This window comes from Scyliorhinus torazame, chromosome 24 (assembly GCF_047496885.1).
Source record: "Scyliorhinus torazame isolate Kashiwa2021f chromosome 24, sScyTor2.1, whole genome shotgun sequence".
Classification (NCBI taxonomy): domain Eukaryota; kingdom Metazoa; phylum Chordata; class Chondrichthyes; order Carcharhiniformes; family Scyliorhinidae; genus Scyliorhinus; species Scyliorhinus torazame.
Window position 1 is genome coordinate 7,300,783 of NC_092730.1, and position 27,323 is coordinate 7,328,105.

The 27,323-nt window shown below is 56.2% G+C and overlaps 1 protein-coding gene across 1 annotated transcript in view; it reads left to right on the forward strand.

The window, feature by feature from the left end:
* Positions 1-2,960: 2,960 nt before the first annotated feature.
* The window catches only part of LOC140399851 (putative transcription factor Ovo-like 1), a 35,734-nt gene continuing 11,371 nt past the window's right edge, over positions 2,961-27,323 (forward strand). The window contains exons 1-4 of the mRNA XM_072489315.1: positions 2,961-3,124; positions 3,453-3,727; positions 12,394-12,575; positions 26,027-26,213. Of these exons, the coding sequence (XP_072345416.1) occupies positions 3,628-3,727; positions 12,394-12,575; positions 26,027-26,213 (469 nt within the window). The 5' untranslated portion in view covers positions 2,961-3,124; positions 3,453-3,627. The remainder of the gene's footprint in view (positions 3,125-3,452; positions 3,728-12,393; positions 12,576-26,026; positions 26,214-27,323) is intronic.

Below are 27,323 nucleotides of genomic sequence, written 5' to 3' on the forward strand. Positions count from 1 at the left end.
GCAAGTGTTGGGCACACTGGATAAGTGGAGCTTGTTCAAGGATCAGCTACTGCATGTTCTTGATAAGTACGTACCGATCAGGCAGGGAGGAAGGCGTTGAGCGAGGGAACCGTGGTTTACCAAAGAAGTGGAATCTCTTGTTAAGAGGAAGAAGGAGGCCTATGTGAAGATGAGGTGCGAAGTTTCAAATGGGGCGATGGATGGTTACAAGGTAGCGAGGAAGGATCTAAAGAGAGAGCTAAGACGAGCAAGGAGGGGACATGAGAAGTATTTGGCAGGTAGGATCAAGGAAAACCCAAAAGCTTTCTATAGGTATGTCAGGAATAAGCGAATGACTAGGGTAAGAGTAGGACCAGTCAAGGACAGGGATGGGAAGTTGTGTGGGGAGTCTGAAGAGATAGGCGAGATACTAAATGAATATTTTTCGTCAGTATTCATTCAGGAAAAAGATAATGTTGTGGAGGAGAATGCTGAGACCCAGGCTATTAGAATAGATGGCATTTTTTGAGGTACATAGGGAAGAGGTGTTGGCAATTCTGGACAGGCTGAAAATAGATAAGTCCCCTGGGCCTGATGGGATTTATCCTAGGATTCTCTGGGAGGCCAGGGAAGAGATTGCTGGACCTTTGGCTTTGATTTTTATGTCATCATTGGCTACAGGAATAGTGCCAGAGGACTGGAGGATAGCAAATGTGGTCCCTTTGTTCAAAAAGGGGAGCAGAGACAACCCCGGCAACTATAGACCGGTGAGCCTCACGTCTGTAGTGGGTAAAGTCTTGGAGAGACTTTAAGAGACAAGATTTATAATCATCTAGATAGGAATAATATGATCAGGGATAGTCAGCATGGCTTTGTGAAGGGTAGGTCATGCCTCACAAACCTTATCGAGTTCTTTGAGAAGGTGACTGAACAGGTAGACGAGGGTAGAGCAGTTGATGTGGTGTATATGGATTTCAGTAAAGCGTTTGATAAGGTTCCCCACGGTAGGCTATTGCAGAAAATACGGAGGCTGGGGATTGAGGGTGATTTAGAGATGTGGATCAGAAATTGGCTAGCTGAAAGAAGACAGAGGGTGGTGGTTGATGGGAAATGTTCAGAATGGAGTTCAGTTACAAGTGGTGTACCACAAGGATATGTTCTGGGGCCGTTGCTGTTTGTCATTTTTATCAATGACCTAGAGGAGGTCGCAGAAGGCTGGGTGAGTAAATTTGCAGACGACACTAAAGTCGGTGGTGTTGTCGACAGTGTGGAAGGATGTAGCAGGTTACAGAGGGATATAGATAAGCTGCAGTGCTGGGCTGAGAGGTGGCAAATGGAGTTTAATGTAGAGAAGTGTGAGGTGATTCACTTTGGAAGGAATAACAGGAATGCAGAATATTTGGCTAATGGTAAAGCTCTTGGAAGTGTGGATGAGCAGAGGGATCTAGGTGTCCATGTACATAGATCCCTGAAAGTTGCCACCCAGGTTGATAGGGTTGTGAAGAAGGCCTATGGAATGTTGGCCTTTATTGGTAGAGGGATTGAGTTCCGGAGTCAGGAGGTCATGTTGCAGCTGTACAGAACTCTGGTACGGCCGCATTTGAAGTATTGCGTACAGTTCTGGTCACCGCATTATAGGAAGGACGTGGAGGCTTTGGAGCGGGTGTAGAGGAGATTTACCAGGATGTTGCCTGGTATGGAGGGAAAATCTTATGAGGAAAGGCTGATGGACTTGAGGTTGTTTTCGTTGGAGAGAAGAAGGATAAGAGGAGACTTAATAGAGGCATACAAAATGATCAGGGGGTTAGATAGGGTGGACAGTGAGAGCCTTCTCCTGCGGATGGAAATGGCTGGCACGAGGGGACATAGCCTTAAACTGAGGGGTAATAGATATAGGACAGAGGTCAGAGGTAGGTTCTTTACGCAAAGAGTAGTGAGGCCGTGGAATGCCCGACTTGCAACAGTAGTGAACTCGCCAACACTGAGGGCATTTAAAAGTTTATTGGATAAACATATGGATGATAATGGCATAGTGTAGGTTAGATGGCTTTTGTTTCGGTGCAACATCGTGGGCCGAAGGGCCTGTACTGCGCTGTATCGTTCTATGTTCTATGTTCTATGATTCAATCTCCCCCTTAATCTGCGTGACAGTAGCACGGCGGTGAGCACTGTTGCTTCACAGCGCCAGGGTCCCGGGTTCGATCCCCGGCTTGGGTCACTGTCTGTGCGGAGTCTGCACGTTCTCCCCCGTGTCTGCGTGGGTTTCCTCCGGGGGCTCCGGTTTCCTCCCACAAGTCCCGAAAGACGTGCTGTTGGGTGAATTGGACATTCTGAATTCACCCTTTGCGTACCCGAACAGGCGCCGGAATGTGGCGACGAGGGGATTTTCACAGTAACTTCATTGCAGCGTTAATGTAAGCCTACTTGAGGCACTAATAAAGATTATTAACATGATTAAGAAGAATCCCAGCTTCTCCAGAATTCTAAAGCAATGCCAAGGTTGGACTCGAAACATGAACTCTGCTTTCCAGACCCTGACAGTGTGGGTGAAGATCTCCAGCATTTCTTCTCTGTATCCCAGCCTCTCTAGATTAACGAAAGTTCCTGGAATAAAGACAGCAAATGCGGCACCTAGCGTCCTCTTCCTTTTGGCTTACGGAGGGGAGGGGGGGAATGTTTGAGTGAACAGATAGTTGAACAGGAGGTACGTGTCTGTTTGTGGAGGGGCAGGTTTATTTTTGGTTTGTTGAGCATTTCTTGGAAACTATTCTGCGGAGATGGAATGCAATTTAAGAAAACAGAATGTCATTTTGCAGTTTTGTTTGGGCAATGCAATGAGTCAGGGCGGTTAGACGGTATGTGTTGGGGGGAGAGGTTGCTTTAAGACAGTATGTGTGTTGGCAGCAAGCAGACAGGTGTTCACAGCTCCACCGTTATCTGTCAGCGCATGCGTTAATGCCCAGGTTCCTGCTTTCCAACTCTGTGACTTCTGTGCTGTCTGGGTTATAGGTGGGTCCCACCAACAGTGATCTGTCTCTCTCTTCCTTGTCAAGTCAGGGAGGGAAGGAGAGAGAGGAGCTGACAGACTCACCTCCTGCAGAAATTCACCCACGAGAGAGAGAGAGAGCGAGAGAGAGAGACAGAGGTAGAAAGAGTGAGAGAGACAGAGAGGCACAGTTAAGAGATAGAAAGAGTGGGAGAGACAGAGAGAGAGGGAGGGACAGACAGAGAGAGAGGGCAGAGAGAGAGACCAGAGAGAGAGAAAGAGAGAGGGACTTAGAGAGAGAGAGAGAGAGGGACAGAGAGAGGGGGACAGAGAGAGAAAGACAGAGGGAGAGAAAGAGAGACAGAGGGAAAGACAGGTACAGAGATAGACAGGCAGAGAGAGAGACGGAGAGATAGAGGGACAGGCAAACAGAGAGAGAGAGAGAAAGCAGTAGAGCCGGTTATAGAAATCTTGTTTCTCTTTTAAGTCATACAGGTGTCGCTCCTTTGCTTCCAGAAGTAACAGTGCAAAGACCAACAAGGGAGAGATTGTCGTGTTCTTTCGCCTCACCGCTGTCTCTGTCTCTCTCTCCGGCGGTGACTGTAGTTGAAGGGAACTGACCCACAAGTACATTTTTCTTTAAGCAACTGTTCAGACACAAGATGCCGAGGGCGTTTCTGGTGAAAACTCGGAGTGAGAATTCAAAGCTTCGAAGTTGGGGAGAGATTCCTGACGAGTTGAGGGCGGACATTTATATCCCGCGTAAGTACATGGACACACCAGGGGCACATTGGGAGATCGTCAGTGTGGTAACGGCAGGAAAAATGGAATGGGATCCGCTGTGCCCAGGAGGGGATCCACTGCGCCTGGGAGGAATCAACTTTTTACAGAAAATGATCCATTGTGTTTGGGAAGGACCCGCTTGTGTTTAAGGATCCCGTGTTAAGAATGATCCACTGTGCCTGGGAGTGATCGATTGTGCCTGAGAGGGATCGATTGTGCCTGTGAGATATCTATTGTGCCTGGGAGGGATTGATTGTACCTGGGAGGGATCTATTGTGCCTGGGAGTGATCGATTGTGCCTGGGAGGGATCTATTGTGCCCGGGAGGGATCGATTGTACCTGGGAGGGATCGATTGTACCTGGGAGGGATTGATTGTACCTGGGAGGGATCCACTTGGTAGGCAAAATAATCCACTGTGTTTAGGAAGGTTCCAGTGTCTGGGGAGGATCCACTATGCCTGTGAAGAACCCATTGCACCTAAAAGGGATCCACCAAGCATGGAAAGGATCCACTGTGTTCAGAAGGGATCCACTATGCCCGAAAGGGGTCCATTATGCCCAAAAGGGATCTGCTGTGCCCAGAAAGAATCCACAGTGCCCGGAAGAAATCCACTGCGCCAAAAGTTTTGGGACACTGTTCCTGCATCCAGAAATAAGGATAAAAGTACTGGTTTTCAAATTTTTTTAATTGAAACAAATTATTTTATCCTTTAAAAACCAATAAGTTTCCATAAAAATTTGAAGGGATTTAGTTTGTTGGAGATTGATGTTGGGAATAATGAACACGGGGGCACGTTTAATATATATGAAAATATAATTTTTAAAAGCGCAAGTTCACAAACTGCAGACTTAGAAAAGTTTTGGAAAACTTTCTTGAGTTTAAAACTTGGAGTAAATGCTGTCGCTGAAACCTCACCGCGAGACACACCACCCTGTTCTCATTCTCTCCCCTGGGTTGAGCAATGGGCAGAGGTATGACTGTATTTTTTAATAATATCCAGCTCCTAGATGGGCCTTTATGTTCATTTTTAAAAATTGTGCCAAGCACCTTGATCCAGGTCTAAGAAGCGTTGATTCTGACCAGAAAGTAACATTGTAAAAACTTCCTGAAAAGTAGGGGCTGGTTCAGCTCACTGGGCTAAATCGCTGGCTACTAAGGCAGGCCAGCAGCACGGTTCAATTCCTGTACCAGCCTCCCCGAACAGGCGTTGGAATGTGGTGACTAGGGGCTTTTCACAGTAACTTCATTGAAGCCTACTTGTGACAATAAGCGATTTTCATTTCAAAACTACTTTCTGTTAAAAAATCATTGTGATTTAAGGGGGGCAGCATCCTGGTGCAGTGGTTAGCACGGCGCCGAGGTCCCAGGTTCGATCCTGGCTCTGGGTCACTGTCCGTGTGGAGTTTGCACATTTTCCCCGTGTCTGCGTGGGTTTCGCCCCCACAGCCCAAAGATGTGCAGGGTAGGTGGATTGGCCGCGCTAAATTGCCCCTTAATTGGAAATAAGAATTGGCTACTCTTAATTTAAACTTTAAAAAGTTGTGAAAAAGTTGCTCCCCCTCCAGCTGGCTTCTGCTGTCTCGGAAAGCACTGGTATATAATTGCTGGATTGTCAGACAGAGTGTCTCTGGGGGGTTGCTGCAATATTCAAGGTGTTTAGACTTGCTCCCAAAGGTCCAGCAACATTCTGTGGCTCTGCTAGGCAGGTTAGCAAATTCCTCGCTCACCAGTGAATGTAACTTCAACCAGTGTCCTTCCTGGTCACAGTGTGGGCTGGATTCACACCTCCCTGTCTCTGTAACCGCCTCCAGCCCTCCCTATCCCTGTAACCTCCTCCAGCCCTCCCTATCCCTGTAACCTCCTCCAGCCCTCCCTATCTCTGTAACCTCCTCCAGTCCTCCCTATCCCTGTAACCGCCTCCAGCCCTCCCTATCCCTGTAACCTCCTCCAGCCCTCCCTATCCCTGTAACCTCCTCCAGTCCTCCCTATCCCTGTAACCGCCTCCAGCCCTCCCTATCCCTGTAACCTCCTCCAGCCCTCCCTATCCCTGTAACCTCCTCCAGTCCTCCCTATCTTTGTAACCTCCTCCAGTCCTCCCTATCTCTGTAACCTCCTCCAGCCCCTACAGCCCTCCCTATCTCTGTAACCTCCTCCAGACCCTACAACCCTCCCTATCTCTGTAACCTCCTCCAGCCCTCCCTATCTCTGTAACCTCCTCCAGACCCTACAACCCTCCCTATCTCTGTAACCTCCTCCAGTCCCTACATCCCTCCCTATCTCTGTAACCTCCTCCAGTCCCTACAACCCACCCTATCTCTGTAACCTCCTCCAGCCCCTACAACCCTCCCTATCTCTGTAACCTCCTCCACTCCCTACAACCCTCCCTATCTCTGTGACCTCCTCCAGCCCCTACAACCCTCCCTATCTCTGTAACCTCCTCCAGTCCCGACAACCCTCCCTATCCCTGTAACCTCCTCCAGTCCGTACAACCATCCCTATCTCTGTAACCTCCTCCAGCCCCTACACCCCTCCCTATCTCTGTAACCTCCACCAGTCGCGACAACCCTCCCTATCGCTGTAACCTCTTCCAGTTACTACAACCATCCCTATCTCTGTAACCTCTTCCAGTCCCTACAGCCCTCCCTATCTCTGTAACCTTCTCCAGCCCTCCCTATCTCTGTAACCTCCTCCAGCCCCTATACCCCCTCCCTATTTCTGTAACCTCCTCCAGCCCCAACTACCCTCCATATCTCTGCAACCTCCTCCAGCCCCTACAACCCTCCCTATCTCTCTCACCTCCTCCAGCCCCTACAACCCTCCCTATCTCTGTAACCTCCTCCAGCCCCTCCTCCCCCACTCCCGTTCCAGAAACGACCTTACCCTGTAATCCCTGGGGCGGTAGAAGTGGAAAGGTGCCTTCCCACAAAGTCCCTCACCTGCAGATAGCGAAACCCATTCTCAGCCGGCAATTCAAACTCCTCCTCCAGATCCTCCAAACAGGGAACGCTCCCATCAATAAACACATCCCCCAGCCTCTCAATCCCTGCTCTCTGCCACCTCCGAAACCCCCCTTCCAGCCTCCCCGGGACAAACCGGTGATTGTCACAAATTGGAGCCCACACCGACGCTCCCTCCACTCCCATGTGCTTCCTCCACTGTCCCCAAACTCTCAGAGCCGCCACTACCTCCGGGCTTGTGGAGTACCGGGCCAGCGAGAACGGCAGAGGTGACGTTACCAATGCCCCTACATGATGCCGCCTCCACCCGCTCCCACACTGACCCCTCCTCCACTACCCACTTCCTGATCACGGCTATATTTGCTGTCCAATAATTGACCTATAGGCGTACCAGGTCAGGTTAAGAAGGGGATGGGTAGGACAGGTATTTCACTCAGGATTGGATGCAAAAAATAGAGAGGTGGCAATTCAGGTGGGAAAGCATGTGTCATTTGAGGCCAAGACTATCGTAGCGGATAATGGAGGGAGATACGTGATGGTGAGTGGTAGGTTGCAAGGGACGTGGGTGGTGTTGGTAAACGTATACGCCCCGAACTGGGATGATGCGGGATTCATGAAGCTCATGTTGGGGCGCATTCCGGACCTGGAGGTAGGAGGCCTGATAATGGGAGGGGAGTTCAATACAGTTTGGATCCAGCACTGGACCGCTCCAGATCAAGGACGGGAAGGAGGCCGGCGGCGGCCAAGGTACTTAGGGGGTTTATGGATCAGATGGGGGGAGTGGACCCATGGCGGTTTGCAAGGCCGCAGGCCAGGGAATTTTCTTTTTTCTCCCACGTGCATAAGGCTTACTCCCGGATAGATTTCTTTGTTCTGGGCAGGGCGCTCATCCCGAGGGTGGAGGGGACGGAGTATTCGGCCATAGCCGTTTCGGACCATGCCCCGCACTGGGTGGAACTGGAGCTGGGAGAGGAGAGGGACCAACGCCCGCTGTGGCGGCTGGATGTGGGACTGCTGGCGGACGAGGTGGTGTGGGAAGGTGAGGGGGTGTATCGAAAGGTACTTGGAGGCCAACGACAACGGAGAGGTGCGGGTGGGGGTGGTATGGGAGTCGTTGAAGGCGGTGATCAGGGGAGAGCTGATCTCCATCAGGGCTCATAGGGAGAAGATAGAGGGAATGGAAAGGGAGAGGTTAGTGGGGGAGATCTTGCGAGTGGACAGGAGATACGCAGAGGCCCCAGAGGAAAGATTACTTGGGGAAAGGCGACGGCTCCAGACAGAGTTTGACCTGCTGACCACGGGCAAGGCGGAGGCACAGTGGAGGAAGGTGCAAGGGGCGACTTACGAGTACGGGGAAAAGGCTAGTCGAATGTTGGCACACCAGCTCCGTAAGAGGGCGGCAGCGAGGGAAATAGGGGGAATCAAAGATGGAAGGGTTCGAAGTGCAACGAAAATAACTAAGGTATTCAAGGCCTTCTATGAAGAGCTGTACAGATCCCAGCCCCCAGGGGGGGAAGGGGGGATGAGGCGATTCCTGGACCAGCTGGGGTTCCCGAGGGTGGAGGAGCAGGAGGCGGTTGGTTTGGGGGCACCAATTGGGTTGGAGGAGCTGAGCAAGGGTTTGGGGAGCATGCAGGCGGGGAAGGCCCCGGGGCCGGATGGGTTCCCGGTGGAATTCTATAGAAAATATGTGGACCTGCTGGCCCCGCTACTAGTGAGGACCTTCAACGAGGCAAGAGAGGAGGGAACCCTGCCCCAGACAATGTCGGAGGCGACAATCTCCTTGATTCTAAAGCGAGACAAGGATCCACTGCAATGTGGATCGTACAGGCTGATTTCGCTCCTCAATGTGGATGCTAAGCTATTGGCGAAGGTACTGGCCACTAGGATTGAGGACTGTGTCCCGGGGGTGATTCCCGAGGACCAAACGGGATTCGTAAAGGGCAGGCAGTTAAATACCAATGTGCGGCGGCTCTTAAACGTGATAACGATGACATCGGAGGAGGGAGAGGCGGAGATAGTAGCAGCTATGGACGCGGAAAAAGCCTTTGACCGAGTAGAGTGGGAGTACCTCTGGGAGGTATTGCGCAGGTTTGGGTTCGGGGGAGGGTTTATTAGATGGGTTAAGCTCCTTTACAGAGCCCCGGTGGCGAGCGTAGTGACGAACCGGCGGAGGTCAGAGTACTTTCGGCTGTACCGAGGGACGAGGCAGGGGTGCCCCCTGTTGTTTGCATTGGCGATCGAACCCTTGGCCATATCACTTAGGGAGTCTCAGAAATGGAGGGGGATAGTCCGCGGGGGAGAGGAGCATCGGGTATCGCTATATGCGGATGACCTGCTGCTATACGTGGCGGACCCAATGGAGGGGATGGTGGAGGTCATGCAGACTCTGAAGGAGTTTGGAGAGTTCTCGGGCTACAAGCTTAATGTAGAGAAGAGTGAGCTTTTTGTATTACAGGCGGGGGACCAAGAAAGAGGGATAGGGGACCTGCCGCTGAGGAGGGCAGAGAGGAGTTTTCGGTATCTGGGGATCCAGATAGCCAGAAGTTGGGGGGCCCTACATAAACTGAATTTGACGAGGGTGGTGGAGCAAATGGAGGAGGATTTTAAAAGATGGGACATGTTACCGCTCTCGCTGGCGGGTAGGGTGCAGTCGGTCAAAATGGTGGTCCTTCCAAGTGTTTCAGTGCCTCCCCATCGTGATCACCAAGGGCTTTTTCAAGAGCGTAGGTCGGAGTATTATGGGGTTTGTGTGGGCAAATAAGACCCCGAGGTTTGCCAAACCTAGAGAGTTACTACTGGGCAGCAAACGTGGCGATGATCCGCAAGTGGGTTATGGAGGGAGAGGGGGCGGCATGGAAGAGGATGGAGATGGCGTCCTGTAAAGGAACGAGCCTGGGGGCATTGGTAACGGCATCGTTGCCGCTCTCGCCGACAAAATACACCACAAGCCCGGTGGTGGCGGCAACACTAAGGATCTGGGGCCAGTGGAGACGGCACCGGGGTGCAATGGGAGCATCGGTGTGGTCCCCGATCAGGAGTTTGTCCCGAGGAAGATCACCGGTTTGTCCCGAGGAACATGGACGGGGGGTTCCAAGGCTGGCATCGGGCGGGGATAAGAAGAATGGGGGACCTGTTCATTGACGGGACATTTGCGAGCCTAGGGGCACTGGAGGAGAAATTTGAGTTACCCCCAGGAAATGCATTTAGATATATGCAGGTGAGGGCTTTTGTGAGGCGACAGGTGAGGGAATTTCCATTGCTCCCGGCACAAGAAGTTCAAGATAGGGTGATCTCGGGTGTATGGGTCGGGGAGGGCAAGGTGTCGGAAATATACCAAGAGATGAAAGAAGAGGGGGAAGCGCTGGTAGAAGAGTTGAAGGGTAAATGGGAGGAGGAGCTGGGGGAGGAGATTGAGGAAGGGCTATGGGCCGACGCCCTGGGTAGGGTTAATACCTCCTCCTCGTGTGCCAGGCTCAGTCTGATACAATTTAAGGTGGTCCACAGAGCACATTTGACGGGGGCGAGGTTGAGTAGGTTCTTTGGGGTGGAGGACAGATGTGGAAGGTGCTCAGGGAGCCCGGCGAACCATGTCCATATGTTTTGGTCATGCCCGGCATTGGAGGGGTTCTGGAGAGGAGTGGCGGGAGCAATATCTCAGGTGGTGAAAGTCCGGGCCAAGCCAAGCTGGGGGCTAGCAATATTTGGAGTAGTGGACAAACCGGGAGTGCAGGAGGCGAAAGAGGCCGGAATTCTGGCCTTTGCGTCCCTAGTAGCCCGGCGAAGGATCTTGCTATTGTGGAAGGAGGCGAAGCCCCCCAGCCTGGAGGCCTGGATTAACGACATGGCGGGGTTCAGAAAATTGGAGAGAGTTAAGTTTGCTTTGAGAGGGTCTGCGCAGGGGTTTTACAGGCGGTGGCAACCGTTCCTAGACTATCTCGCGGAGCGTTAGAAGAAGGTCGGTCAGCAGCAGCAGCAACCCGGGGGGGGGGGGGGAATGAGAGACTGTCTGAGGGGATGGACGAGCGGGAGATAGCATGGAGGGTGGGGGGAAACGGTACGTGCGGCCAAGAGCCAGTGTATAAAGCTATGTAAAGATACCATCTTGCCTTGTATATATCTTGCTCAGGGAGAATTTGTGTTATTTTGTTACGGGGGGGGTTACTGTTTGTAAGGGGAAAAATTGTGTTGTTAAAAAACCTTAATAAAAAATATTTTAAAAAAATAAAATAATAGACCTAGAACCCTCCCTATCTCTGTAACCTCCTCCAGCCCCTACACCCCTCCCTATCTCTGTAACCTCCTCCAGCCCCTACAATCCTCCCTATTTCTGTAACCTCCTCCAGCCCCTACAACCCTCCCACTCTCTGTAACCTCTTCCAGCCCCTACAACCCTCCCTATCTCTGTAATCTCCTCCAGCCCCTACAATCCTCCCTATTTCTGTAACCTCCTCCAGCCCCGACAACCCGCCCTATCTCTGTAACCTCCTCCGACCCCTACAACCCTCCCTATCTCTGTAACCTCCTCCAGCCCCGACACCCCTCCCTATATCTGTAACCTCCTCCCAGCCCCTACAACCCTCCCTATCTCTGTAACCTCCTCCCAGCCCCTACAACCCTCCCTATCTCTGTAACCTCCTCCCAGCCCCTACAACCCTCCCTATCTCTGTAACCTCCTCCCAGCCCCTACAACCCTCCCTATCTCTGTAACCTCCTCCCAGCCCCTACACCCCTCCCTATCTCTGTAACCTCCTCCCAGCCCCTACACCCTCCCTATCTCTGTAACCTCCTCCAAGCCCCTACACCCCTCCCTATCTCTGTGACCTCCTCCAGCCCCTCCCTATCTCTGTAACCCCCTCCAGCCCCCCCTATCTCTGTAACCTCCTCCAAGCCCCTACACCCCTCCCTATCTCTGTGACCTCCTCCAGCCCCTCCCTATCTCTGTAACCCCCTCCAACCCCCCTATCTCTGTAACCCCCTCCAGCCCCTACACCCCTCCCTATCTCTGTAACCTCCTCCCAGCCCCGACAACCCTCCCTATCTCTGTAACCTCCTCCAGCCCCTACAACCCTCCCTATCTCTGTAACCTCCTCCCAGCCCCTACAACCCTCCCTATATCTGTAACCTCCTCCAGCCCCGACAACCCTCCCTATCTCTGTAACCTCCTCCAGCCCCTACACCCCTCCCTATCTCTGTGACCTCCTCCAGCCCCTCCCTATCTCTGTAACCCCCTCCAGCCCCCCCTATCTCTGTAACCTCCTCCAAGCCCCTACACCCCTCCCTATCTCTGTGACCTCCTCCAGCCCCTCCCTATCTCTGTAACCCCCTCCAACCCCCCTATCTCTGTAACCCCCTCCAGCCCCTACACCCCTCCCTATCTCTGTAACCTCCTCCCAGCCCCGACAACCCTCCCTATCTCTGTAACCTCCTCCAGCCCCTACAACCCTCCCTATCTCTGTAACCTCCTCCCAGCCCCTACAACCCTCCCTATATCTGTAACCTCCTCCAGCCCCGACAACCCTCCCTATCTCTGTAACCTCCTCCCAGCCCCTACAACCCTCCCTATCTCTGTAACCTCCTCCCAGCCCCTACAACCCTCCCTATCTCTGTAACCCCCTCCAGCCCCTCCCTATCTCTGTAACATGCTGGCTTTCCTCGATGATGTTTGCAAAGAATTCTTTCTTTAGATCCCCTGGATATTTTTCATTACAAAGAGTGTGAAATCGATGAGGCACCGTTATCCCTGTCAGTGCAGGAGAACATCGAGAAGGAATCTGCGGATGACACGGACTCCAGTACGTCTGTCCAGGACACGGAAACTGGATTCCACCACAATGTCCACCAGGGTTACATTCGTGCCAAGATGAAGGTATAAACCACGTCTCCACTGTAAACACCTGTAAACCCCCCCCCTCGGGACGCCCCAAAGTGCCTCACTCACAGTGAAGGTTTTTTTTTTGAAGTGAGGTCACTGTTGTGATGTGGGAAACGCAGCAGCCAATTTACGCACAGCAAGATCCCACACACAGCAATGTGAGACCGACCCAGATCATCTGTGTTTAGTGATGTTGGTCGGGGAATAAATATTGGCCCCAGGACACCGGGGAGAACACGCTCAGTACTGACCCTCTGACAGTGCGGCACTCCCTCAGTACTGACCCTCTGACAGTGCGGCACTCCCTCAGTACTGACCCTCTGACAGTGCAGCACTCCCTCAGTACTGACCCTCTGACAGTGCGGCACTCCCTCAGCACTGACCCTCTGACAGTGCAGCATTCCCTCAGTACTGACCCTCTGACAGTGCAGCACTCCCTCAGCACTGACCCTCTGACAGTGCGGCACTCCCTCAGTACTGACCCTCTAATAGTGCGGCACTCCCTCAGTACTGACTCTGACAGTGCGGCACTCCCTCAGTACTGACCCTCTGACAGTGCGGCACTCCCTCAGTACTGACCCTCTGACAGTGCGGCACTCCCTCAGTACTGACCCTCTGACAGTGCAGCACTCCCTCAGTACTGACCCTCTGACAGTGCGGCACTCCCTCACTACTGACCCTCTGACAGTGCAGCACTCCCTCACTACTGACCCTCTGACAGTGCGGCGCTCCCTCAGTACTGACCCTCTGACAGTGCGGCACTCCCTCAGTACTGACCCTCTGACAGTGCGGCACTCCCTCAGTACTGACCCTCTGACAGTGCGGCACACCCTCAGCACTGACCCTCTGACAGTGCGGTACTCCCTCAGTACTGACACTCTGACAGTGCGGCACTCCCTCAGTACTGACCCTCTGACAGTGCGGCACTCCCTCAGTACTGACCCTCTGACAGTGCAGCACTCCCTCAGTACTGACCCTCTGACAGTGCGGCACTCCCTCAGTACTGACCCTCTGACAGTGCGGTACTCCCTCAGTACTGACACTCTGACAGTGCGGCACTCCCTCAGTACTGACCCTCTGACAGTGCGGCACTCCCTCAGTACTGACCCTCTGACAGTGCGGTACTCCCTCAGTACTGACCCTCTGACAGTGCGGTACTCCCTCAGTACTGACACTCTGACAGTGCGGCGCTGCCTCAGTACTGACCCTCTGACAGTGCGGCACTCCCTCAGTACTGACCCTCTGACAGTGCGGCACTCCCTCAGTACTGACCCTCTGACAGTGCGGCACTCCCTCAGTACTGACCCTCTGACAGTGCGGCACTCCCTCAGTACTGACCCTCTGACAGTGCGGCACTCCCTCAGTACTGACCCTCTGACAGTGCGGCGCTCCCTCAGTACTAACCCACTGACAGTGCAGCACTCCCTCAGGACTGACCCTCTGACAGTGCAGCACTCCCTCAGTACTGTCCCTCTGACAGTGCAGCACTCCCTCAGTACTGACCCTCTGACAGTGCGGCACTCCCTCAGTACTGACCCTCTGACAGTGCAGCACTCCCTCAGGACTGACCCTCTGACAGTGCAGCACTCCCTCAGCACTGTCCCTCTGACAGTGCAGCACTCCCTCAGTACTGACCCTCTGACAGTGCGGCACTCCCTCAGTACTGACCCTCTGACAGTGCGGCACTCCCTCAGTACTGACCCTCTGATAGTGCGGCACTCCCTCAGTACTGACCCTCTGACAGTGCGGCTCTCCCTCAGTACTGACCCTCTGACAGTGCAGCACTCCCTCAGTACTGACCCTCTGACAGTGCAGCACTCCCTCAGTACTGACCCTCTGACAGTGCGGCACTCCCTCAGTACTGACCCTCTGACAGTGCGGCACTCCCTCAGTACTGACCGTCTGACAGTGCGACACTCCCTCAGTACTGACCCTCTGACAGTGCGGCACTCCCTCAGTACTGACCCTCTGACAGTGCGGCACTCCCTCAGTACTGACCCTCTGACAGTGCAGAACTCCCTCAGTACTGACCCTCTGACAGTGCGGGGCTCCCTCAGTACTGACCCTCTGACAGAGCGGCACTCCCTCAGTACTGACCCTCTGACAGTGCGGCATTCCCTCAGTACTGACCCTCTGACAGTGCGGCACTCCCTCAGTACTGACTCTGACAGTGTGGCACTCCCTCAGTACTGACCCTCTGACAGTGCGGCACTCCCTCAGTACTGACCCTCTGACAGTGCGGCACTCCCTCAGTACTGACCCTCTGACAGTGCAGCACTCCCTCAGTACTGACCCTCTGACAGTGCGGCACTCCCTCAGTACTGACCCTCTGACAGTGCGGCACTCCCTCAGAACTGACCCTCAGACAGTGCGGCACTCCCTCAGTACTGACCCTCTGACAGTGCGGCACTCCCTCAGTACTGACCCTCTGACAGTGCGGCACTCCCTCAGTACTGACCCTCTGACAGTGCGGCACTCCCTCAGTACTGACCCTCTGACAGTGCGGCACTCCCTCAGTACTGACCCTCTGACAGTGCGGTGCTCCCTCAGTACTGACCCTCTGACAGTGCGGCACTCCCTCAGTACTGACCCTCTGACAGTGCGGCACTTCCTCAGTACTGACCCTCCGACAGTGCGGCACTCCCTCAGTACTGACCCTCAGACAGTGCGGCACTCCCTCAGTACTGACCCTCTGACAGTGCAGCACTCCCTCAGTACTGACCCTCTGACAGTGCGGCACTCCCTCAGTACTGACCCTCTGACAGTGCGGCACTCCCTCAGTACTGACCCTCTGACAGTGCAGCACTCGCTCAGTACTGACCCTCTGACAGTGCGGCACTTCCTCAGTACTGACCCTCCGACAGTGCGGCACTCCCTCAGTACTGACCCTCAGACAGTGCGGCACTCCCTCAGTACTGACCCTCTGACAGTGCGGCACTCCCTCAGTACTGACCCTCTGACAGTGCGGCTCTCCCTCAGTACTGACCCTCTGACAGTGCGGCACTCCCTCAGTACTGTCCCTCTGACAGTGCAGCACTCCCTCAGTACTGACCCTCTGACAGTGCGGCACTCCCTCACTACTGACCCTCTGACAGTGCAGCACTCCCTCACTACTGACCCTCTGACAGTGCGGCGCTCCCTCAGTACTGACCCTCTGACAGTGCGGCACTCCCTCAGTACTGACCCTCTGACAGTGCGGCACTCCCTCAGTACTGACCCTCTGACAGTGCGGCACACCCTCAGCACTGACCCTCTGACAGTGCGGTACTCCCTCAGGACTGACACTCTGACAGTGCGGCACTCCCTCAGTACTGACCCTCTGACAGTGCGGTACTCCCTCAGTACTGACACTCTGACAGTGCGGCACTCCCTCAGTACTGACCCTCTGACAGTGCGGCACTCCCTCAGTACTGACCCTCTGACAGTGCGGTACTCCCTCAGTACTGACCCTCTGACAGTGCGGCACTCCCTCAGTACTGACACTCTGACAGTGCGGCGCTGCCTCAGTACTGACCCTCTGACAGTGCGGCACTCCCTCAGTACTGACCCTCTGACAGTGCGGCACTCCCTCAGTACTGACCCTCTGACAGTGCGGCACTCCCTCAGTACTGACCCTCTGACAGTGCGACACTCCCTCAGTACTGACCCTCTGACAGTGCGGCACTCCCTCAGTACTGACCCTCTGACAGTGCGGCACTCCCTCAGTACTGACCCTCTGACAGTGCAGAACTCCCTCAGTACTGACCCTCTGACAGTGCGGGGCTCCCTCAGTACTGACCCTCTGACAGTGCGGCACTCCCTCAGTACTGACCCTCTGACAGTGCGGCATTCCCTCAGTACTGACCCTCTGACAGTGCAGCACTCCCTCAGTACTGACCCTCTGACAGTGCGGCAGTCCCTCAGTACTGACCCTCTGGCAGTGCGGCACTCCCTCAGTACTGACTCTCTGACAGTGCGGCACTCCCTCAGTACTGACCCTCTGACAGTGCGGCACTCCCTCAGTACTGACCCTCTGACAGTGCAGTGCTCCCTCAGTACTGACCCTCTGACAGTGTGGCACTCCCTCAGTACTGACCCTCCGACAGTGCGGCACTCCCTCAGTACTGACCCTCTGACAGTGCGGCACTCCCTCAGTACTGACCCTCTGACAGTGCAGCACTCCCTCAGTACTGACCCTCTGACAGTGCGGCAGTGCCTCAGTACTGACCCTCTGGCAGTGTGGCACTCCCTCAGTACTGACTCTCTGACAGTGCGGCACTCCGTCAGTACTGACCCTCTGACAGTGCGGCACTCCCTCAGTACTGACCCTCTGACAGTGCGGTGCTCCCTCAGTACTGACCCTCTGACAGTGCAGCACTCCCTCAGTACTGACCGTCTCACAGTGCGGCACTCCCTCAGTACTGACCCTCTGACAGTGCAGCACTCCCTCAGTACTGACCCTCTGACAGTGCGGTGCTCCCTCAGTACTGACCCTCTGACAGTGCGGCACTCCCTCAGTACTGACCCTCTGACAGTGCGGCACTCCCTCAATACTGACCCTCTGACAGTGCGGCACTCCCTCAGTACTGACCCTCTGACAGTGCAGCACTCCCTCAGTACTGACCCTCTGACAGTGCGGCACTCCCTCAGTACTGACCCTCTGACAGTGCGGCACTCCCTCAGTACTGACCCTCTGACAGTGCGGCACTCCCTCAGTACTGACCCTCTGACAGTGCGGCACTCCCTCAGTACTGACCCTCTGACAGTGCGGTGCTCCCTCAGTACTGACCCTCTGACAGTGCGGCACTCCCTCAGTACTGACCCTCTAACAGTGCGGCACTTCCTCAGTACTGACCCTCCGACAGTGTGGCACTCCCTCAGTACTGACCCTCAGACAGTGCGGCACTCCCTCAGTACTGACCCTCTGACAGTGCGGCACTCCCTCAGTACTGACCCTCTGACAGTGCGGCACTCCCTCAGTACTGACCCTCTGACAGTGCGGCACTCCCTCAGTACTGACCCTCTGACAGTGCAGCACTCCCTCAGTACTGACCCTCTGACAGTGCGGCACTCCCTCAGTACTGACCCTCTGACAGTGCGGTGCTCCCTCAGTACTGACCCTCTGACAGTGCGGCACTCCCTCAGTACTGACCCTCTGACAGTGCGGCACTCCCTCAGTACTGACCCTCTGACAGTGCAGAACTCCCTCAGTACTGACCCTCTGACAGTGCGGGGCTCCCTCAGTACTGACCCTCTGACAGTGCGGCACTCCCTCAGTACTGACCCTCTGACAGTGCGGCATTCCCTCAGTACTGACCCTCTGACAGTGCGGCACTCCCTCAGTACTGACTCTGACAGTGTGGCACTCCCTCAGTACTGACCCTCTGACAGTGCGGCACTCCCTCAGTACTGACCCTCTGACAGTGCGGCACTCCCTCAGTACTGACCCTCTGACAGTGCAGCACTCCCTCAGTACTGACCCTCTGACAGTGCGGCACTCCCTCAGTACTGACCCTCTGACAGTGCGGCACTCCCTCAGAACTGACCCTCAGACAGTGCGGCACTCCCTCAGTACTGACCCTCTGACAGTGCGGCACTCCCTCAGTACTGACCCTCTGACAGTGCGGCACTCCCTCAGTACTGACCCTCTGACAGTGCGGCACTCCCTCAGTACTGACCCTCTGACAGTGCGGCACTCCCTCAGTACTGACCCTCTGACAGTGCGGTGCTCCCTCAGTACTGACCCTCTGACAGTGCGGCACTCCCTCAGTACTGACCCTCTGACAGTGCGGCACTTCCTCAGTACTGACCCTCCGACAGTGCGGCACTCCCTCAGTACTGACCCTCAGACAGTGCGGCACTCCCTCAGTACTGACCCTCTGACAGTGCAGCACTCCCTCAGTACTGACCCTCTGACAGTGCGGCACTCCCTCAGTACTGACCCTCTGACAGTGCGGCACTCCCTCAGTACTGACCCTCTGACAGTGCAGCACTCGCTCAGTACTGACCCTCTGACAGTGCGGCACTTCCTCAGTACTGACCCTCCGACAGTGCGGCACTCCCTCAGTACTGACCCTCAGACAGTGCGGCACTCCCTCAGTACTGACCCTCTGACAGTGCGGCACTCCCTCAGTACTGACCCTCTGACAGTGCGGCTCTCCCTCAGTACTGACCCTCTGACAGTGCGGCACTCCCTCAGTACTGTCCCTCTGACAGTGCAGCACTCCCTCAGTACTGACCCTCTGACAGTGCGGCACTCCCTCACTACTGACCCTCTGACAGTGCAGCACTCCCTCACTACTGACCCTCTGACAGTGCGGCGCTCCCTCAGTACTGACCCTCTGACAGTGCGGCACTCCCTCAGTACTGACCCTCTGACAGTGCGGCACTCCCTCAGTACTGACCCTCTGACAGTGCGGCACACCCTCAGCACTGACCCTCTGACAGTGCGGTACTCCCTCAGGACTGACACTCTGACAGTGCGGCACTCCCTCAGTACTGACCCTCTGACAGTGCGGTACTCCCTCAGTACTGACACTCTGACAGTGCGGCACTCCCTCAGTACTGACCCTCTGACAGTGCGGCACTCCCTCAGTACTGACCCTCTGACAGTGCGGTACTCCCTCAGTACTGACCCTCTGACAGTGCGGCACTCCCTCAGTACTGACACTCTGACAGTGCGGCGCTGCCTCAGTACTGACCCTCTGACAGTGCGGCACTCCCTCAGTACTGACCCTCTGACAGTGCGGCACTCCCTCAGTACTGACCCTCTGACAGTGCGGCACTCCCTCAGTACTGACCCTCTGACAGTGCGACACTCCCTCAGTACTGACCCTCTGACAGTGCGGCACTCCCTCAGTACTGACCCTCTGACAGTGCGGCACTCCCTCAGTACTGACCCTCTGACAGTGCAGAACTCCCTCAGTACTGACCCTCTGACAGTGCGGGGCTCCCTCAGTACTGACCCTCTGACAGTGCGGCACTCCCTCAGTACTGACCCTCTGACAGTGCGGCATTCCCTCAGTACTGACCCTCTGACAGTGCAGCACTCCCTCAGTACTGACCCTCTGACAGTGCGGCAGTCCCTCAGTACTGACCCTCTGGCAGTGCGGCACTCCCTCAGTACTGACTCTCTGACAGTGCGGCACTCCCTCAGTACTGACCCTCTGACAGTGCGGCACTCCCTCAGTACTGACCCTCTGACAGTGCAGTGCTCCCTCAGTACTGACCCTCTGACAGTGTGGCACTCCCTCAGTACTGACCCTCCGACAGTGCGGCACTCCCTCAGTACTGACCCTCTGACAGTGCGGCACTCCCTCAGTACTGACCCTCTGACAGTGCAGCACTCCCTCAGTACTGACCCTCTGACAGTGCGGCAGTGCCTCAGTACTGACCCTCTGGCAGTGTGGCACTCCCTCAGTACTGACTCTCTGACAGTGCGGCACTCCCTCAGTACTGACCCTCTGACAGTGCGGCACTCCCTCAGTACTGACCCTCTGACAGTGCGGTGCTCCCTCAGTACTGACCCTCTGACAGTGCAGCACTCCCTCAGTACTGACCGTCTCACAGTGCGGCACTCCCTCAGTACTGACCCTCTGACAGTGCGGCACTCCCTCAGTACTGACCCTCTGACAGTGCGGTGCTCCCTCAGTACTGACCCTCTGACAGTGCGGCACTCCCTCAGTACTGACCCTCTGACAGTGCGGCACTCCCTCAATACTGACCCTCTGACAGTGCGGCACTCCCTCAGTACTGACCCTCTGACAGTGCAGCACTCCCTCAGTACTGACCCTCTGACAGTGCGGCACTCCCTCAGTACTGACCCTCTGACAGTGCGGCACTCCCTCAGTACTGACCCTCTGACAGTGCGGCACTCCCTCAGTACTGACCCTCTGACAGTGCGGCACTCCCTCAGTACTGACCCTCTGACAGTGCGGTGCTCCCTCAGTACTGACCCTCTGACAGTGCGGCACTCCCTCAGTACTGACCCTCTAACAGTGCGGCACTTCCTCAGTACTGACCCTCCGACAGTGTGGCACTCCCTCAGTACTGACCCTCAGACAGTGCGGCACTCCCTCAGTACTGACCCTCTGACAGTGCGGCACTCCCTCAGTACTGACCCTCTGACAGTGCGGCACTCCCTCAGTACTGACCCTCTGACAGTGCGGCACTCCCTCAGTACTGACCCTCTGACAGTGCAGCACTCCCTCAGTACTGACCCTCTGACAGTGCGGCACTCCCTCAGTACTGACCCTCTGACAGTGCGGTGCTCCCTCAGTACTGACCCTCTGACAGTGCGGCACTCCCTCAGTACTGACCCTCTGACAGTGCGGTGCTCCCTCAGTACTGACCCTCTGACAGTGCGGTGCTCCCTCAGTACCGACCCTCTGACAGTGCGACACTCCCTCAGTACTGACCCTCTGACAGTGCGGTGCTCCCTCAGTACTGACCCTCTGACAGTGCGGTACTCCCTCAGTACTGACACTCTGACAGTGCGGCGCTGCCTCAGTACTGACCCTCTGACAGTGCGGCACTCCCTCAGTACTGACCCTCTGACAGTGCGGCACTCCCTCAGTACTGACCCTCTGACAGTGCGGCACTCCCTCAGTACTGACCCTCTGACAGTGCGGCACTCCCTCAGTACTAACCCACTGACAGTGCAGCACTCCCTCAGTACTGTCCCTCTGACAGTGCAGCACTCCCTCAGTACTGACCCTCTGACAGTGCGGCACTCCCTCAGTACTGACCCTCTGACAGTGCAGCACTCCCTCAGTACTGACCCTCTGACAGTGCGGTACTCCCTCAGTACTGACCCTCTGACAGTGCGGTACTCCCTCAGTACTGACACTCTGACAGTGCGGCGCTGCCTCAGTACTGACCCTCTGACAGTGCGGCACTCCCTCAGTACTGACCCTCTGACAGTGCGGCACTCCCTCAGTACTGACCCTCTGACAGTGCGGCACTCCCTCAGTACTGACCCTCTGACAGTGCGGCACTCCCTCAGTACTGACCCTCTGACAGTGCGGCACTCCCTCAGTACTGACCCTCTGACAGTGCGGCGCTCCCTCAGTACTAACCCACTGACAGTGCAGCACTCCCTCAGGACTGACCCTCTGACAGTGCAGCACTCCCTCAGTACTGTCCCTCTGACAGTGCAGCACTCCCTCAGTACTGACCCTCTGACAGTGCGGCACTCCCTCAGTACTGACCCTCTGACAGTGCAGCACTCCCTCAGTACTGTCCCTCTGACAGTGCAGCACTCCCTCAGTACTGACCCTCTGACAGTGCAGCACTCCCTCAGGACTGACCCTCTGACAGTGCAGCACTCCCTCAGTACTGTCCCTCTGACAGTGCAGCACTCCCTCAGTACTGACCCTCTGACAGTGCGGCACTCCCTCAGTACTGACCCTCTAACAGTGCGGCACTTCCTCAGTACTGACCCTCCGACAGTGTGGCACTCCCTCAGTACTGACCCTCAGACAGTGCGGCACTCCCTCAGTACTGACCCTCTGACAGTGCGGCACTCCCTCAGTACTGACCCTCTGACAGTGCGGCACTCCCTCAGTACTGACCCTCTGACAGTGCGGCACTCCCTCAGTACTGACCCTCTGACAGTGCAGCACTCCCTCAGTACTGACCCTCTGACAGTGCGGCACTCCCTCAGTACTGACCCTCTGACAGTGCGGTGCTCCCTCAGTACTGACCCTCTGACAGTGCGGCACTCCCTCAGTACTGACCCTCTGACAGTGCGGTGCTCCCTCAGTACTGACCCTCTGACAGTGCGGTGCTCCCTCAGTACCGACCCTCTGACAGTGCGACACTCCCTCAGTACTGACCCTCTGACAGTGCGGTGCTCCCTCAGTACTGACCCTCTGACAGTGCGGTACTCCCTCAGTACTGACACTCTGACAGTGCGGCGCTGCCTCAGTACTGACCCTCTGACAGTGCGGCACTCCCTCAGTACTGACCCTCTGACAGTGCGGCACTCCCTCAGTACTGACCCTCTGACAGTGCGGCACTCCCTCAGTACTGACCCTCTGACAGTGCGGCACTCCCTCAGTACTAACCCACTGACAGTGCAGCACTCCCTCAGTACTGTCCCTCTGACAGTGCAGCACTCCCTCAGTACTGACCCTCTGACAGTGCGGCACTCCCTCAGTACTGACCCTCTAACAGTGCAGCACTCCCTCAGTAGTGACCCTCTGACAGTGCGGTACTCCCTCAGTACTGACCCTCTGACAGTGCGGTACTCCCTCAGTACTGACACTCTGACAGCGCGGCGCTGCCTCAGTACTGACCCTCTGACAGTGCGGCACTCCCTCAGTACTGACCCTCTGACAGTGCGGCACTCCCTCAGTACTGACCCTCTGACAGTGCGGCACTCCCTCAGTACTGACCCTCTGACAGTGCGGCACTCCCTCAGTACTGACCCTCTGACAGTGCGGCACTCCCTCAGTACTGACCCTCTGACAGTGCGGCACTCCCTCAGTACTGACCCTCTGACAGTGCGGCACTCCCTCAGTACTGACCCTCTGACAGTGCGGCACACCCTCAGCACTGACCCTCTGACAGTGCGGTACTCCCTCAGGACTGACACTCTGACAGTGCGGCACTCCCTCAGTACTGACCCTCTGACAGTGCGGTACTCCCTCAGTACTGACACTCTGACAGTGCGGCACTCCCTCAGTACTGACCCTCTGACAGTGCGGCACTCCCTCAGTACTGACCCTCTGACAGTGCGGTACTCCCTCAGTACTGACCCTCTGACAGTGCGGCACTCCCTCAGTACTGACACTCTGACAGTGCGGCGCTGCCTCAGTACTGACCCTCTGACAGTGCGGCACTCCCTCAGTACTGACCCTCTGACAGTGCGGCACTCCCTCAGTACTGACCCTCTGACAGTGCGGCACTCCCTCAGTACTGACCCTCTGACAGTGCGACACTCCCTCAGTACTGACCCTCTGACAGTGCGGCACTCCCTCAGTACTGACCCTCTGACAGTGCGGCACTCCCTCAGTACTGACCCTCTGACAGTGCAGAACTCCCTCAGTACTGACCCTCTGACAGTGCGGGGCTCCCTCAGTACTGACCCTCTGACAGTGCGGCACTCCCTCAGTACTGACCCTCTGACAGTGCGGCATTCCCTCAGTACTGACCCTCTGACAGTGCAGCACTCCCTCAGTACTGACCCTCTGACAGTGCGGCAGTCCCTCAGTGCTGACCCTCTGGCAGTGCGGCACTCCCTCAGTACTGACTCTCTGACAGTGCGGCACTCCCTCAGTACTGACCCTCTGACAGTGCGGCACTCCCTCAGTACTGACCCTCTGACAGTGCAGTGCTCCCTCAGTACTGACCCTCTGACAGTGTGGCACTCCCTCAGTACTGACCCTCCGACAGTGCGGCACTCCCTCAGTACTGACCCTCTGACAGTGCGGCACTCCCTCAGTACTGACCCTCTGACAGTGCAGCACTCCCTCAGTACTGACCCTCTGACAGTGCGGCAGTGCCTCAGTACTGACCCTCTGGCAGTGTGGCACTCCCTCAGTACTGACTCTCTGACAGTGCGGCACTCCCTCAGTACTGACCCTCTGACAGTGCGGCACTCCCTCAGTACTGACCCTCTGACAGTGCGGTGCTCCCTCAGTACTGACCCTCTGACAGTGCAGCACTCCCTCAGTACTGACCGTCTCACAGTGCGGCACTCCCTCAGTACTGACCCTCTGACAGTGCAGCACTCCCTCAGTACTGACCCTCTGACAGTGCGGTGCTCCCTCAGTACTGACCCTCTGACAGTGCGGCACTCCCTCAGTACTGACCCTCTGACAGTGCGGCACTCCCTCAATACTGACCCTCTGACAGTGCGGCACTCCCTCAGTACTGACCCTCTGACAGTGCAGCACTCCCTCAGTACTGACCCTCTGACAGTGCGGCACTCCCTCAGTACTGACCCTCTGACAGTGCGGCACTCCCTCAGTACTGACCCTCTGACAGTGCGGCACTCCCTCAGTACTGACCCTCTGACAGTGCGGCACTCCCTCAGTACTGACCCTCTGACAGTGCGGTGCTCCCTCAGTACTGACCCTCTGACAGTGCGGCACTCCCTCAGTACTGACCCTCTAACAGTGCGGCACTTCCTCAGTACTGACCCTCCGACAGTGTGGCACTCCCTCAGTACTGACCCTCAGACAGTGCGGCACTCCCTCAGTACTGACCCTCTGACAGTGCGGCACTCCCTCAGTACTGACCCTCTGACAGTGCGGCACTCCCTCAGTACTGACCCTCTGACAGTGCGGCACTCCCTCAGTACTGACCCTCTGACAGTGCAGCACTCCCTCAGTACTGACCCTCTGACAGTGCGGCACTCCCTCAGTACTGACCCTCTGACAGTGCGGTGCTCCCTCAGTACTGACCCTCTGACAGTGCGGCACTCCCTCAGTACTGACCCTCTGACAGTGCGGTGCTCCCTCAGTACTGACCCTCTGACAGTGCGGTGCTCCCTCAGTACCGACCCTCTGACAGTGCGACACTCCCTCAGTACTGACCCTCTGACAGTGCGGTGCTCCCTCAGTACTGACCCTCTGACAGTGCGGCACTCCCTCAGTACTGACCCTCTGACAGTGCGGTGCTCCCTCAGTACTGACCCTCTGACAGTGCGGTGCTCCCTCAGTACCGACCCTCTGACAGTGCGACACTCCCTCAGTACTGACCCTCTGACAGTGCGGTACTCCCTCAGTACTGACCCTCGAACAGTGCGGCGCTCCCTCAGTACTGACCCTCTGACAGTGCGGCACTCCCTCAGTACTGACCCTCTGACAGTGCGGCACTCCCTCAGTACTGACCCTCTGACAGTGCGGCACTCCCTCAGTACTGACCCTCTGACAGTGCAGCACTCCCTCAGTACTGACCCTCCGACAGTGCGGCACTCCCTCAGTACTGACCCTCTGACAGTGCGGCACTCCCTCAGTACTGACCCTCTGACAGTGCAGCGCTCCCTCAGTACTGACCCTCTGACAGTGCGGCACTCTCTCAGTGCCGTCAGTGCGAGTCACTGACTGGATTATGAAGTTCACGTGTCTGGAGAGGGATTAAAACCTATGACCGGCAGGTCAGTTGGCGCAGTGGTTAGCACTGCTGCCTCACGGCGCCGAGGACCCGGGTTCGCTCCCAGCTCTGGGTCACTGTCCGTGTGGAGTTTGCACATTCTCCCCCCGTGTCTGCGTGGGTCTCGCCCCCACGACCCAAAAAGATGTGCCGGGCAGGTGGATTGGCCGCGCTAAAATTGCCCCTTAACTGGCAAAAGGGGAATTGGGTGTTTCAAAGTCAAACACATCAATGAAATGTATGACTGCCTGACTCCGTCACCGTGATGGGAGGCCGCTGGTCCTGGGCTTGGTGGGCCTGAGAGGGGGATGGGTGACAATCGAAACGTGCGTCGGAACCGATGTGAACACACGGGTGTTTTTCAGGTGACGAGCGGGGAGTGCACGGACGCGAGATACCGCTGCCCTTTCTGCCAGAAGACCTTCCAGTATCAACGAATGCTCAACAGGCACCTCAAATGCCACAATGAGGTGAAACGGCACCTGTGTAGCTTCTGCGGCAAAGGATTCAATGACACCTTCGACCTCAAGCGGCATGTTCGGACGCACACGGGTAAGACGAGCGGGGCAACCCTCTTCCAGCTTGTCCGATGCCGCGGGGTGCGCACCGCAAGGACCCACAGTTCTGTCCCCCCACCCCCCTCGGGAAAGGGGTATTCTCCCTGCAGGCGGGGCCGCTGCACATTCGCCAGAACGATCGCGGGGCTGAAAGGGTTAAGTTCCGAGGGCAGGTCGCACGGACGAGGCTCGAGATTCCCCCTCGAGTGTGAGAGAGTGGTCGAATCGAGGGGGGTTTAAATTGATGAAAGGATCCGATCGGGTCGAGAGACTATTCCCTCTGGTGGGGTGGGGGGGGGGGGGCGTCAAATTGGGAATGTCCGGGCCGAGATTGAAAGATTTGTTGGGGAAGGAGGTGAAGGGTTAGGGAACCGAGGTGGGGAGATGGAGTTAAGATTCAGAGCAGCTGAGATCTCACTGAATGGGCCTCCCCGTGTTCCTGTGTAACAGGCTCGAGGAGGGGGCTGAATGGGCCTCATGTTCCTGTGTAACAGGCTCGAGGGGCTGAATGGGCCTCCTCCTGTTCCTGTGTAACAGGCTCGAGCAGGGGGCTGAATGGGCCTCCTCCTGTTCCTGTGTAACAGACTCGAGGGGCTGAATGGGCCTCCTCCTGTTCCTGTGTAACAGGCTCGAGGAGGGGGCTGAATGGGCCTCCCCGTGTTCCTGTGTAACAGGCTCGAGGAGGGGGCTGAATGGGCCTCCTGTTCCTGTGTAACAGGTTCGAGGGGCAGAATAGGCCTCCTCCTGTTCCTGTGTAACAGGCTCGAGGAGGGGGCTGAATGGGCCGCCTCCTGTTCCTGTGTAACAGGCTCGAGGAGGGGGCTGAATGGGCCTCCTCCTGTTCCTGTGTAACAGGCTCGAGGAGGGGGCTGAATGGGCCTCCTCCTGTTCCTGTGCAACAGGCTCGAGGAGGGGGCTGAATGGGCCCCCTCCTGTTCCTGTGCAACAGGCTCGAGGAGGGAGCTGAATGGGCCTCCTCCTGTTCCTGTGTAACAGGCTCGAGGAGGGGGCTGAATGGGCCCCCTCCTGTTCCTGTGTAACAGGCTCGAGGAGGGGGCTGAATGGGCCTCCCCCTGTTCCTGTGTAACAGGCTCGAGGAGGGGGC